Source organism: Girardinichthys multiradiatus, chromosome 12, assembly GCF_021462225.1.
Source record: "Girardinichthys multiradiatus isolate DD_20200921_A chromosome 12, DD_fGirMul_XY1, whole genome shotgun sequence".
Classification (NCBI taxonomy): domain Eukaryota; kingdom Metazoa; phylum Chordata; class Actinopteri; order Cyprinodontiformes; family Goodeidae; genus Girardinichthys; species Girardinichthys multiradiatus.
Window position 1 is genome coordinate 25,002,116 of NC_061805.1, and position 14,178 is coordinate 25,016,293.

Sequence of the window (14,178 nt, forward strand, 5' to 3'; positions counted from 1 at the left end):
GTGTAAACTTTTGCATGTTTCCACAAAAATGCCACTTGCAATATGGTGGCAGCATTGCGTACCCTCCTCCGGGTTCTGTTCTTTTTATGTCTAGGGTTTATCACATGCTTATTGACGTACATCCTACGGCTTTTGTAATTAAAATCATAAAGGCGCTTCTCAAAACAAAGCGCATAAACGCAAATGTATTACTACCTGCGTGTTGTCACATTGCCTTATGTAACTACGTTGAAGCTAAATTAGCGTTAATTTTCACCATGTAAGAAGCGACAGCGAGACGGCGCTGAAAGAGTTAAAATTCAATGAGCAGGCCCTGCCTTTGAAAACACCCCCTTTCTAACGTCGAGCTATTAGGCTGCTAGCCATATCCAGCGACCTTTCAGTTTGCTACTCAAGTTCTCTGATCTTCGTGTGTAGATCCAGAAAGGATGGCGACTCTTAAAGCATTTTGCAGAGCAGAGAGTTTACTCTTCAAAAACCTCGCAGTTCATCGCAGAGCCCGTTTAAACTTCGCTAGCCACCAGCTCAGCAAGGTCTGTATTTGACCTGTGACTTAAATGTATCATAGAAGGGATACAGTTGAGATTGGTTGATGCGTCTTAACTATTTCGCATGCTGTTCTTTTTATTTGCGGCAAAACCCTTCGAGATAACATGCATTGCATTTTGATGCTGTACAGAAGTTTGCAGATTGTACATGCTGTTATCTGACTCTGTTTACAACCTAACCTTGCGTGGATTATCAGTGTCACGTGTTTGCCAGCTACTGCACAAACTGGACAACTTGCATTTGGGTACATAAAGTTTTATTCCTTTTGTGTTCAAGTTCCTTGAAACATAATGATGCTATTGGTCACTACATGGTTCAGGTTTATGTGTTGAAGAAAAACAAGTGATGTTATTTAAACTAATACCACACTGGTCTAGTCTGCTGGTTAGATCTGCTAAATTAATGTATTATCTGATATTTGTGAGTCCCTGATAACCATTTGTTATTCAGGATCTGTTGGGTAATAAGACAACCCAACAGGTATCGATCCATATTAGGTGTAGGCCTCAAGAGAGGGGAAGGTCCCATCCAACTGGCCAAATTTATGAATAAATCACAAAATAATTGTGAAGTACTCGTACTCGTCGTCTTCCGCTTATCCGGGACCGGGTCGCGGGTCAGCAGACTCAGCAGAGACGCCCAGTTGTCCCTCTCTCCAGACACCTCCAGTTCCTCCAGGGGGAGCCCAAGGCGTTCCCAGGCCAGCCGAGAGACATAGTCCCTCCAGCGTATCCTGGGCCGTCCCCTGGGCCTCCTCCCGGTGGGACGTGCCTGGAACACCTCCCGAGGAAGGCGTCCAGGAGGCATCCGGTATAGATGCCCGAGCCACGTCATCTGCAAAAAGAAGAGACGAAATCCACTGGTCCCCAAACCAGACCCCCCCCCATCCCTTGGCTGCGTCTAGAAATCCTGTCCATAAAAGTTATGAACAGGACCGGTGACAAAGGGCAGCCCTGCCGGAGTCCAACATGCACCGGGAACAGGTCCGACTTAGTGCCGGCAATGTGAACCAAACTCCTGCTCTGCTCGTACAGGGACCGGATGGACCCTAATAAAGGGCCCCCGATTCCATACTCCTGGAGCACCCCCCACAGGGCATCACGAGGGACACAGTCGAATGCCATCTCCAGGTCCACAAAACACGTGAACCGTTTGGGCAAACTCCCATGAACCCTCGAGCACCCTGTAGAGGGTATAGAGCTGGTCCAGTGTTCCACGGACAGGACAAAAACCACACTGTTCCTCCTGAAGCCGAGGTTCGACTATCGGTCGGACTCTCCTCTCCAATACCCTGGCGTAGGCCTTACCAGGGAGGCTGAGGAGTGTGATCCCCCTGTAGTTGGAACACACCCTCCCGCACAAGCTCAGGCTCCTTCCCCCCCTGCGAGGTGAATTTCCACGTCCCTAGAGCCAGCCTAAGCATCCGGGGATTGGGCCGCTGAGGTCTCCACCTTCGTCCGCCACCCAATCCTCTTTGCACCGGTTCCTCACGGTTCCCCCTGCAGGTGGTGGGCCCGCTGGGGGATGGCCTCGCGTCTCTCATTCGGGCTTGGCCCGGCCGGGTCCCGCGAGGAGCAACCCGGCCACCAGGGGCTCTCCGACGAGTCCCGACCCCAGGCCTGGCTCCAAGGTGGGACCCCGGCTCCGCCGTACCGGGCGAAGTCACGTGCCTCGATATTTTGTTCTTCATGAGGGTGTCTTGAACCACTCTTTGTCTGACCCATTACCTAGAGCCTGTTTGCCATGGGAGACGCTACCAGGGGCATTTAGGCCCCAGACAACATAGCCTCTAGGATCATTTGAGCACTCAAACCCCTCCACCACGTTAAGGTGGCGGTTCAAGGAGGGGATAATTGTGAAGTTATTTTAGATTTAGTAACTTAATTCAGAATTTGAAACACATTCATTTACCAGAGTAATCTATTTTAGGTGTTGTCTGTGAATTTAGATTTTTATGGCTTACAGCTTTCGAAAGCGCCATACTCTGCCTCTCCTTATATGAGTATATAACAAAAGACCTTGATATCCAAATTAAGTCCAAAATTCCAAATTAAAAGAGGACTTTGGAGCAGTGATCCTTAGTTCATTCCTTTTTTTGTTCAGTCTAGATAGGGTGCTTCTGATGTTATCAGCAGCTTTACTACAATAGATGTACGGTTCTGATTTATTGAGATGCACCCGTGTCTCTGGCATGCAGTTGCAGTCCTTTGCACCTGTGATATTGCACACATTGACATTGTAATAATGACTGCGCTTTAAAATAATGTGCAGCGGCGGAGCTGCTGCATGTTTGTCCACGTACCTAACCTGTTCCCTCGTCTTCTTTTTGCAGACTTGTGGTTGCTACTTTTCCACCTCTAGCCTGAGAGGTTCACAGTTCTACTCAAATCCAACGGAGGCAGTAAAAGATATTCCTAATGGAGCTACTATTCTGGTTGGAGGTAATATTTAGGATTTTCAAAAAAGGAACATCCACACCTACAGAATGGTTCAACACAGAGAAATCAAAACAGAAAGTGTATGTGCAGTGGCAACTTTACTATGAAGTGCTGTTGGCTTCAGCATGCTGGCTGCCTCACAATAAAACACTGAGCATGCACAACTTATTTATATTCAAGCTCCGAGTCTGTTGAGCATTTTCCACTGCGTCACACTTGTGTGTCTGAGGGAAGTCTCTGTTAATGCAACAATATAGCTGCTGTCAAGGTCAGGATTTTACCTACACTCATCAGACTCATGAATGCCATCTTATTTATGATTTATGATTATATTCTTTGAACCATGATAATAATGACATATAACGGTAATTATTACATGCACATATTGGAATTGATTGTGGATCTTATCTTTTTGAAGAAGACCTCACATTAATATACATTAACCCATTTAGACTGTTGAAACTTTGACACAGATGGGTGCTTCATAAGGACAATGATGCCAAACACACTTCTAAACTGCTTTTGAGTCAATTAAATAATTGGAAACGTTAAACTTCTGAAATGGCCCCAAAATGAATTCTGTTGAAGCTTTATGGACTATGCTTGTGAGTCAGATCCAGACATGGAAACTAACCATTTCCAATTAATTCTACCTTTTATGATAACTCTGTGGAGAGGTCAAATATCCAGACAAAACCATGCGAGAAGCCTTTTTAAGGCTATTAAAAAGTGCCTGGTTTCTGCAGCTTTCGAAGAAACATTAATCCGATTATTAGTGGGGGTGTATGTATATATTTCAGCTGGTATGTATAAATTTTACCTTCTGTTAATTTGAAAAAATCAACAATGATTCAAACTTCTTTGTTTTCTTATGAAATCTTAAAGTAAATACTTTAAAAGCCAAATACAATAAGGACATCCATGCACATCATGATCTGACCGGTATGTCCATGTGGAGGAGCTGGATTTCCTATCTTGTGATCCAAGGTCCTTGGACTTTGGGTGTCTGCGTGTGATTTGTAATGGTCGAAGAGACCAGCATCATGTGCTTATTTGCCCCACATATTTGACATGTTCTAGATATACGAGGTGAAAGTTGAACTAGATCACGAAACATCACCTTTCACACTGTTATTTTGTCTGTCGCTACTTAAAAAAAAAAAAAAAATCATGTTATTATTATTTGTCTGGTATTTTCCAACACAGGCTTTGGGTTATGTGGTATACCCGAGAATCTAATCAACAGTTTGCTGAAGACTGGCGTAAAGGGTCTTACAGCAGTCAGTAATAATGCAGGGTAAGCTTTGTCTAATTAATGTTTTAGTGTTGAGCTATTATTATTATGATTATTATTATTATTATTATATGGATTTACGATATTGATGAGATTATAGGAAGGAATAAAATTACATATCAGAAAAATATCAGACTTCATAATAGAGCGGAAAAATACATTAAGGTTAAATATATTTTTACATGCATACCTGGAAATATGAAATGCAAAAAGAGTGAATACGTCTTTAAATTAAAATCTTTAACTCAATGTTCTTACTTTTTTAAAATCTTTATTAGAGTTGATAATTTTGGGCTGGGCCTGTTGCTGCAGACCAAGCAGATCAAAAGGATGATTTCCTCGTATGTTGGAGAGAATGCAGAGTTTGAGAGGCAGTATTTGTCAGGAGAGCTGGAAGTGGAGTTAACGCCACAGGTTGGTGTAAAATATATTACACACGTTAACAAGCAAACAATAAACGTTACCAACCAGTTAAACATTAAACACACAAGGTGGTTTGTTGTTTTTCATATTTCTCAGATCATGGCTCAGTTCACACACTCATTTACACTGACATTTATTTAACCTGGGGTGAAATTGACTCAGGAAATATATCTTTCAGGGTCATTTTTTTGGTAACTTCTTTTTGACAGGGAACTCTTGCAGAGCGGATCAGGGCAGGAGGCGCTGGGGTTCCAGCCTTCTTCACACCCACCGGCTATGGCACTCTGATCCAAGAAGGAGGCTCTCCTATTAAGTACAACAAAGATGGCAGCATTGCTATTGCTAGCGAGGAGAGAGAGGTAAGACTGCTGTCTCACATGAACTGTGTTGTATCCTCTTCCCTCAGCTAAGCAGTGTTTTCTTTGATAGAGCTCCCCCACATGTTCTGCATAGATCGCTTTGTAAGACAAATGCTTGCAACTTCCATTCTTTTTATTGCAGCCAATAAGTGGCTGCACATCTATTTGACAAATCCTCATTGGTAAAAATTTTTTAACCAGAAAACATCCATTTTGTAATCAGCATGAGATGCAGCCTTGTACCATAGTTCTAATACAGCGTTAACTTTACCGTTTAGTTCTCGTAGCCTAATTATATTTCTCCTAAGGTTATGATCTGCAAATTCTTGTCTCTGCAAAAAAGCATATTTGGTTTTGAACATAAAGTAACGGAGTTAGCAAGCAATATGGCATAGCTGTTCTGTATTTAACCTATTTCTGAAATACAGAAGATGTAGGCGTTATTTCCAGCTGGACTGTATGATGGAGTCTGAATTTCTCCTTTTGGATTTGTGTTGTTTGACTACAGGTGCGAGAGTTCAATGGCAGGCACTATATAATGGAAAAAGCCATCACTGGGGATTTTGCCCTGATAAAGGCATGGAAAGCTGACAAAGCAGGAAACATCATTTTTAGGTAAATATAAAACAAATTGAAAAGAGAACAATACCTTTCGTAAAGGGTTCCTAGAATTAAGTCTTTCCCGCTTTAGATTAAGCTTAGTATGATTGTGGGTCTTCATATCCTTGCTGTGATTTCAAAGCAAAATAGGAAAATAGAAAAAATAAATCTCAAGAGAAAATATTAAACCTATTCAAGTCATCAAATTAAACTAACTGCAGGCATTTTTTCGTATGCTAAAACATAAACACATTTCAGTACCCACATCAGCCCAGTTTATGTTGATTTATTCCGACTAGTAAGTAAAGTAATGTTGGTAAGTTGTCGGCATCTACATTTGGTACACATGCTGATGTAGTTCATTCATTTTCTGACAAGCTGTCAGTGATTTTGCCCCCCTGTTTTGCTGTGTATGTAAGTCTGGTTTGTAGACAGATGCACATCAGCACATTGTTGGAAAAGTAGTTTTGTTACTTGGTAAAACTTTTGGCCCCTTAAAAATGTTCCTTCACTCTATTCTCATGTATTACCGCTGCACCAGTGTAACCCTTCACATAGTTTGTCATGAATCTGGTTTCCTATCAAAACATCCTTTAATTTTGGTTTGAAAATATGCCATTGCTTCTAAACCAAGGAAAGCTAAAAGGAAGCATTTTATTTTTTTAAGCCTCATTAAAGCTTTTTTCATACTTCATGGTTTTGTTATTGTTACGGATTATATAAAACCTCAGGTTATTTATTTGCTACCAGTTAAAATAACCTCTTTTTAAGTGTTTTAAGTTTTGTTAGTATGGCTCACTCTGAGTAATATATGGATTTCAAAAAATTTTAGTAGACTGAACTGCAGTTTGTCTAGATAGGTTTTTGTTCCACTAGAGGGCAGTGTTCTCCAGTTAAATAACTGTTAATTCTGAATGTTTGATAGTACAAAATCTGTCTATAAATCATAGGTATTGTTTTTATGTGTTACAGGAAGACAGCCAGAAACTTCAACCAACCCATGTGCAAGGCAGCCAAAACCACTATTGTTGAGGTATGCATAAATGTCCCTAAATCATATAGTTTTACTGATAGAAAGCTTTTTTATGCATGTTTTTGTATATATAAAAAAAGAAAATAGAAACATTGTAAAATGAACTTTTATATGTAGTGCCTTATCTTCCCACCCCAAGAAGATGAAAAATATGAATACATTTTTGGCCAGTTTTTGCTTTAGAGATGCATTGAGTATAAACTGCTGTTTTTGCTGATGGCAGAAAGCAAGTTTTTTGCTAAAGTTTTCTTCAGCAAATTCCAGGATTTGTTTTTTTTTGTTGGCCCGAGATCTGTGCTCTTGTGATGTTTTGCCTTGTAAAAGTTATGGCAGCTGCTTGTAAATCAGTGTTGCACAATTTACACCTAATGCATCCTTGCAATGTAAATCAATGCATCCTTGAATTTTCCAATACAAAGTAGTGAATAATGGTGTAGTGGAATCAAAGTTATGCATGATTTACAAATAAAAAGTCTGAATAGTATACAGTGCATTTGTATTTAGTCTTGAGTCAACGCTTTGCAGAACTCCCATTTGCTGCAGATGTAGCCAGGTCTGGTTGGATGGAGAGTGTCTGTGTACAGCAATTTTGACATTCTGTCATGGATTCTCAATTGGGTTTGAGGTCTAGACATTGACTGGGCCATTCTAACACACGAATATGCTTTAATTGAAATCGCATATATCACATTCATACTCCTGTCCTCGCGGGCTGGTATCTTGCAACTTTTAATTGTCAGAATCAGCTTAATTGGCCAAGATTCTTCGTACAAACAAGGAGTTTGAGTTTAACTTTGGTTTAATTCTCTCACAGCGCACAGACACTAACTATAAATATATAAACTTTAGGGGAAATAATATTAAGTATAAGCCATTTTGTTAAAAAAAAAAAAAGGGGGGGAACATGGAAGTTAGGTTCTGGTAGTTTAAATATGCTTATTTTGTTTTACAGCAGAGTAGCTCCGGCTTTAAGTTGTTTATTGTGTTTATCAGAGAAACTGCCTGCGGGAAGAAACTGTCTATGTGGTGGCTGGTTTTTGCTAATAGGGCTCAATAGCGCTGAATTGAAGGTACAAGTTTAAACAGTTCGTGTCCAGGATGTGTGGGGTCTGAAGAGATGTTAGCTGCCCTTTCCTGACTCAAGACCTCTACAAGTCCTGAATGGACAGAAGGTCAGCCCAAATGATCCTTTTTGTATAGCTAATTGTTCTTTGCAGCTTGGACCTGTCTTGTGTTTGTGCCAGATGTAAATTGCTGTTTTGTGCTTTCTCTGGGCTGCCCAAGACGTGATTGGTTTCAGGCTGCCTGACTGGTCTCCTACTTGTCTAGCGTTTGACAGTTTAGAATAGTTATTGCTTATCTTCTCCATGTATGCGTGTGTCTCCTTCTCCCTCTCAGCTCCTCTGACACACAGACTGCTTCACACCTTCCATATAAACTCGACTAAGAGGAAAAAGTGTGCTTGAGGATAAACCATAAAATGCAAGCACTTTCTTAAAATAAATAGCAGCGGTCAGCTCTTATATAATAGTATAAATATCTTGAGTTCCAAAAACCATATTTTCAATTATTTCACAGTTGCTGGACCTGAGATTTGGTCTGCTGTTGATTTTAGAAAAGTTTGAAAGAATTTGAAAGGGAGAGTAAACTGTGTAACCATGGAGCTGTTGTGGACATATTACTTTAAATCAATTTCTTCCAGTCAGTCAGCCATTCCTCCTTACTTAAAGACAATTCTTGATTTCAGCTTTATGTCATCATGCAGATTTGGTATGGTCACAATAATGGCAAGGATGACTCAATAAGTTATGAAAAGTTGGTGCAATGCTTAAACAGATTTTCTTTTGCTACAGGAGCGTTCCCCTAACAGTAGTTATAGTACAAAGAAACACCTTTATTGATAAGAGCTTTAATCTGAAACAGCTTTTATAACAACAATAAAAGACTGTAATCTGCTGATGATTGAAGTTAATATTTACATTTGTGGACCAACTCTGCTTGATATATTGTTGATCAGTAAAAATTACCTAAGGGGATTATAGATATAGTTGACATTAGGTTCCACATAGAGATATTTATTTCTGCAACATCCAGCTGCATTTCTAAGAGTGTTTTTGTTCTTTGTGCGAACAGTGGTGAACGGCAGGAATGATGGTTGCGAAAGTGGGAAAGTGGATGGCAGAAACTAAAAAATATTTCTGAGGTCTGAGAAAAGTTATGTTTCTGCAAAGTTTCTTGGTTGAAGGTCTAATGTTCTTACTTCCTCCATGATGGACACAGTATGTGCTTCCTTTTATTAGGAGTGAAGGAAATCTGGATTTATCACACCTGATGTGTCATTACAGTATTTAACATTATCAGCAGATCATGATTTTCTAATACCACGTAGCCCTTTACTAGACATTTCCAGTCTTAGGAAGTGTTTTGAGCAATGTCTTTTTAGTCTGTGAATGTTAAATGTCAAACATATCCGGACATCTTACAAAATGGTTTTTGAGAAAGTAAGTCATTTTGTTTGTAATTTGTATACTTTTTTGCAGATTTGGGTTTAAATTAATCTTTTCATTTTACCAGTATGTTTCTTCTGCCTAGAGGTAATATCAGTGTTTTATAGTGACCCAGTCCAAGTCCTGACTGGAATCAGATAGGGCATCTATGGAGCATCTATGAAGATTTGGGTGATGGCAAAGAGCCTTTTGGCTCATCACCAAATATAAATTTCCCAAAAACCAGTGGAAATATGAAAAAAAAAAAAAAATGATCAGCAATTATAAAAATACAAATAAAGTCTTTTTCCATTAATTACTGAGAAGGTTGTAAATAATTGTCAACATGTATTTTTTTCTACATATAAATTGTTAATAAACCTTTCCTTTTTTGTCTCGTTACAGTCACAAAAACTTTACATTGTTTTATTAGAAACAAACTGCCTGACGGGATGAAAATAATTTTAAATCTACCTTGGACCTGAATAATTTTGGGTTAAACAATTTTTTTTTTTTAAATCCATGTGTAACAAAGAGAGTATAGAGACAAAGTGTATTTAATGAGACTGCTCTTTCACTAATTGCACATATCTGGTGAGAAAAAGACCAGGCCAGCACAAATGAACCATTATAACCACATTTATTCACTTAAGTAATTTACTTTATATCCCTTGTCTTTTGTTTTACTCTTTTTAATGGAATCATTTGATTTTTCTTTTTAATTCAGTATAAAATTAATTGTCCTCTCAATTTCAAACATTTGGAGGTTAAGCATTGCTCAAAGAATCTGATCACGGAGCTAATCCGTGCTGCCCAAGTAAATGTCACAGTTCAAGTGAACTTGACGTATTGCACCAAGTCTAATTTAATGTAACTTTATCACTTACGTCTTTCTTTCTAATGATCGAGCAGATTGAACTTTTACATAGAGCGATTAGTAGGTTCCTGTCTTTGAAATGCGTACTGCAGATGTGGTCTAAATCCATTAGTACATCTGTCTGTGCATAATACAGACAGATACAAGGGGTCTGAGGATCTCATCTCGGTACCTAATGGCAGTCAGGCTACCTCTGGCGAGCACATGGAGGCCCTCCGAAGAAATGCCACCCCACACCATTACTGACCCACTGCCAAACTGGTCATGCTGAAGGATGTTGCAGGCAGCAGATCACTTTCCACGGTGTCTCCAGACTCTGTCACGTCTGTCACATGTGGTCAGTGTGAACCTGCTCTCATCTGTGAAGACCACAGGGCGCCATTGGCGAATTTCCCAATCCTGGTGTTCTCTGGCAAATGCCAAGCGTCCTGCACGGTGTTGGGCTGTGAGCACAACCCCCATTTGTGGACGTCGGGCCCTCATACCATCCTCATGAAGTCGGTTTCTAACCGTTTGTGCAGACACATGCACATTTGTGGCCTGTTGGAGGTCATTTTGCAGGGCTCTGGCAGTGCTCCTCCTGTTCCTCCTTGCACAAAGGTGGAGGTAGCGGTCCTGCTGCTGGGTTGTTGCCCTCCTACGACCTCCTCCACGTCTCCTGGTGTACTGGCCTGTCTCCTGGTAGCGCCTCCAGGCTCTGGACACTATGCTGACAGACACAGCAAACCTTCTTGCCACAGCTTGCATTGATGTGCCATCCTGGATGAGCTGCACTACCTGAGCCACTTGTGTGGGTTGTAGAGTCCGTCTCATGCTACCACGAGTGTGAAAGCACCACCAACATTCAAAAGTGACCAAAACATCAGCCAGAAAGCATAGGTACTGAGAAGTGGTCTGTGGTCCCCACCTGCAGAACCACTCCTTTATTGAGTGAGTCTTGCTAATCACCAAAGATTTCCCCCTGTTGTCTATTCCATTTGTACAACATCATGTGAAATTGATTGTCAATCAGTGTTGCTTCCTAAGTGGACAGTTTGATTTCACAGAAGTTTGATTTACTTGGAGATATATTGTGTTGTTTAAGTTTTCCCTTTATTTTTTTGAGCAGTGTATTTAGTTCCCGCTCTTGTTATACTTTGTTAGTATAAAGTTGAATCTGTAGGCTTTTGCTTTTAAAAATGTTGAAGGTTGGCTATCTTATCCTGCCAAATCCCAGATAAATGGTTTTCTTGATCTAAGCAGCCTTATAAGAAATGTGGGAATATAATGTTACTGGAAGGCCTGGATGAACATTTTGTTTTGTAAAATGAACAGATGACTTGTTTTAATGTCACCAAAGAGCAAAGTGAGATCATGAGTAGCTATGGACTGGACACAACTAAATTCCAAGCTGAACAAAATTGGTCCAATTTCACCTTATTGCAACAGCCTCGTGTTGGCTTTCAGCTCTGCTGATTCTCCATCTCATAAACACTCAAACTTCTCCTTGGTATGAAATTTACTTGAGCTGTTTACAAAAATTACTGGCTAAATAGAAATAATTAAGACTCTAAAACCTAGAGTTGGTTGAATCTCATTAAGTTAGAATATGTTCAAAACGTTTATTTCAACAATTCAAAAAGTTAAACTGGTGTGTTATATAGATAGGTTTATTACACAGTGATCTGAAGGGTTATAGTTTTGTTAATGTTGAAAATTGTGTCTTACAAATGAGGAAAACCCCAAAATCAGTTTCCCAGATAATTAAAGTATTGCATAAAACCAATTTTTGACACCAGATGACATGGCTGCGTCAGTCACTGTGCAAACAGTTGACCTAAAAAAAATCTTGCATTCTGTGCCTTTCCCGTCTTGGTCCAGATTCTGGGATTTTTTAACTAACATTCAATATTTTCCCATTATCTAAAAAGAAAACTTTGGACCACTAAGAAATACTCTTGTTTTTTTCTCTCCTTGGCCCAATAAAGAAACTTCTGATGTCTCTGTTTCAGGAGTGGCTTAACAAGGGAAATGTGACGGTTGTAGCCAATGAACTGGATCCCTCTGTGTGTCGTGACTCTTGAGGTTCTGACTCAATCTATTGGTCCACACATTGTGAATTAGCCCCAATCTCTTGAAAGGGCTTTTCGTCATAATCCTCTTAAGTGTGTGGTTATTCCCTGTGCACCTTTTTCTATCACACTTTTTCTTTCCACTCAACTTTCCAGTACTATATGTTTGTATACAGCACTTTATAAACAACCAGCTTGTTTAGCAATGACTTCATGTGGCTTACTTTCCTTGGGGAGGGTGTCAGTGAGAACTAGCATGTTAACAGTCTTCCTCACGATTATGTTGGCGCTTTTGTATTAAAGTTATATTTTATTGGTCTTATGTAATATACAGATTTTTATGAGAAACAAAAGTTTAATCTGTAAGCCCTAATCATGAATGGACAAAAAACAAACGCCTGATGGCTCTAATGTCCCGGGTTTTCGAGGTGCACCTGTATGTAGCTGATCATAGACTTTTTGGAAACATTTATTTTGCAGTAATTTGAGTTCTACAGCAAATGAGACATCTTGGTGTTTAATGTTCATCTGGGCTACAACCTATTGTAATGTTTTAGTTTCTTTTTTGCTTAATATAAGCCAACAACGTTTGACAAAGTTTAGTCAAAGTATTCTAGTTTGTACTCTGTATCACAAATCAAATATTTGCCTTTTTTCTCCCCACTATCCAATGAACATACACATTATTTGCATCCTTGTTATGGATTAACTCCGAATCAGTAAGCAGGATGAAAACTGCTGTTCGGTAGAGACGTATCATTTCATAGTGGTTTTCGAAGTTTATGATACCTTTTTCATTGCCCCAGAGGTAACATGAATGTTATCTATGACGACCTTTTCATGATTAGAAAATGATAGACATATGTTGCAGTGCCATTTAAAAACCTTTTATCTTTGATAATAATGCAATTACTGTCTCTGTGAAAATAGGTTTATCTCTAGGCTTTGGGCCAGGCTTAGTCATAAATTCCATGATTTGTTGTCATTTTCGACCTGCTGTCTGGGTGCATTTGTTAAATAACCAGCAGACATTGTCAGTTTTTGTGAAACAGTGACTTTTACTTGCAGCTCAGCTTTCCAGTACCTCGGCAGTAAGATTCTTCTCAGCCCTCTGTTGGGCCAGATTTCAAAGGATGTTTTAGTTTGCATGCAGCCAGGTGACCTCAAAGTGTTTTATGGACTAACCAGTTGATGGTTGCCAAGGGATAGTAAATCTCAGGATGTAGCAGATGGAGTTGGGTCAAACAGGAAGTTGTAAAATAATATTTTGAACCTTAGAACTGCTTCAATTTTGGTTAAGCCTCCCCAAAAATTGGTTTTTAATCATATGTAGTTGTACATATTAGGGCTGGCAATATGGCCTAAGGTCAATATCATGATATATTGAGCAGTTCACCTCGGTAACGATAAAAGGACGATAACACTAAGCTGCTCCTCTTCCTCCTCGACCAGCTTTACTGCTGCTTCAGTACTTGAAATTTCCTCCATATTCTCAACCTCTCCATCTCTATCACTTCTTGTTACAGACTGGATGGTGTGGAGTCACATAACTACAGACTGTACACGTGGCGCAGTGTCTTAAAGGGACATGAGCATAGCCTACTAAAAAAGGAAAAACGACTTTTCTTTTTAATTTTTTTTAAAACACCGGAAAAAAAACGACAAGGGCAAAATGATGTCGGTCATTGCTGTACATTTCGGTGTCTCTAAGTCTTCGGATTATCGCCCAGGCCTAGAACATATATCACCTTACCTTCTGTCGTAACATATAGTTGTGCTCCTAAGTTTAATATGAAAAATGGTTTTACAGCTACCTTCCTCTGCAGATCCTTTTATTTGTTTTGCTTTTCCAGCAACATCAGTGCAGCACTGGATGAAACACAAAGGGGTCTGTCAGGAGGTCAGAAACTCACTGACATTTCATACTCGCACACTATCTTCAAAAATAATACATAAAACAGAGGATTGTTACCTTTCTATTGGGTAATTTAACCCATTTGTATCAATTTGTGTGTATTTTATCAGGATGAAATTTCCAGGTTATGTAAACATTTGATCAGGTTTAATT

General features: G+C 39.7%; 1 protein-coding gene across 1 annotated transcript in view; it reads left to right on the plus strand.

Moving 5' to 3' along the window:
- The first annotated feature begins 276 nt into the window (after positions 1-276).
- Positions 277-14,178, plus strand: part of oxct1a (3-oxoacid CoA transferase 1a) — an 80,042-nt gene continuing 66,140 nt past the window's right edge. Inside the window, exons 1-7 of the mRNA XM_047381147.1 lie at positions 277-533; positions 2,882-2,990; positions 4,194-4,284; positions 4,560-4,695; positions 4,914-5,063; positions 5,572-5,678; positions 6,636-6,696. Coding sequence (XP_047237103.1) covers positions 429-533; positions 2,882-2,990; positions 4,194-4,284; positions 4,560-4,695; positions 4,914-5,063; positions 5,572-5,678; positions 6,636-6,696 — 759 coding nt within the window. The 5' untranslated portion in view covers positions 277-428. The remainder of the gene's footprint in view (positions 534-2,881; positions 2,991-4,193; positions 4,285-4,559; positions 4,696-4,913; positions 5,064-5,571; positions 5,679-6,635; positions 6,697-14,178) is intronic.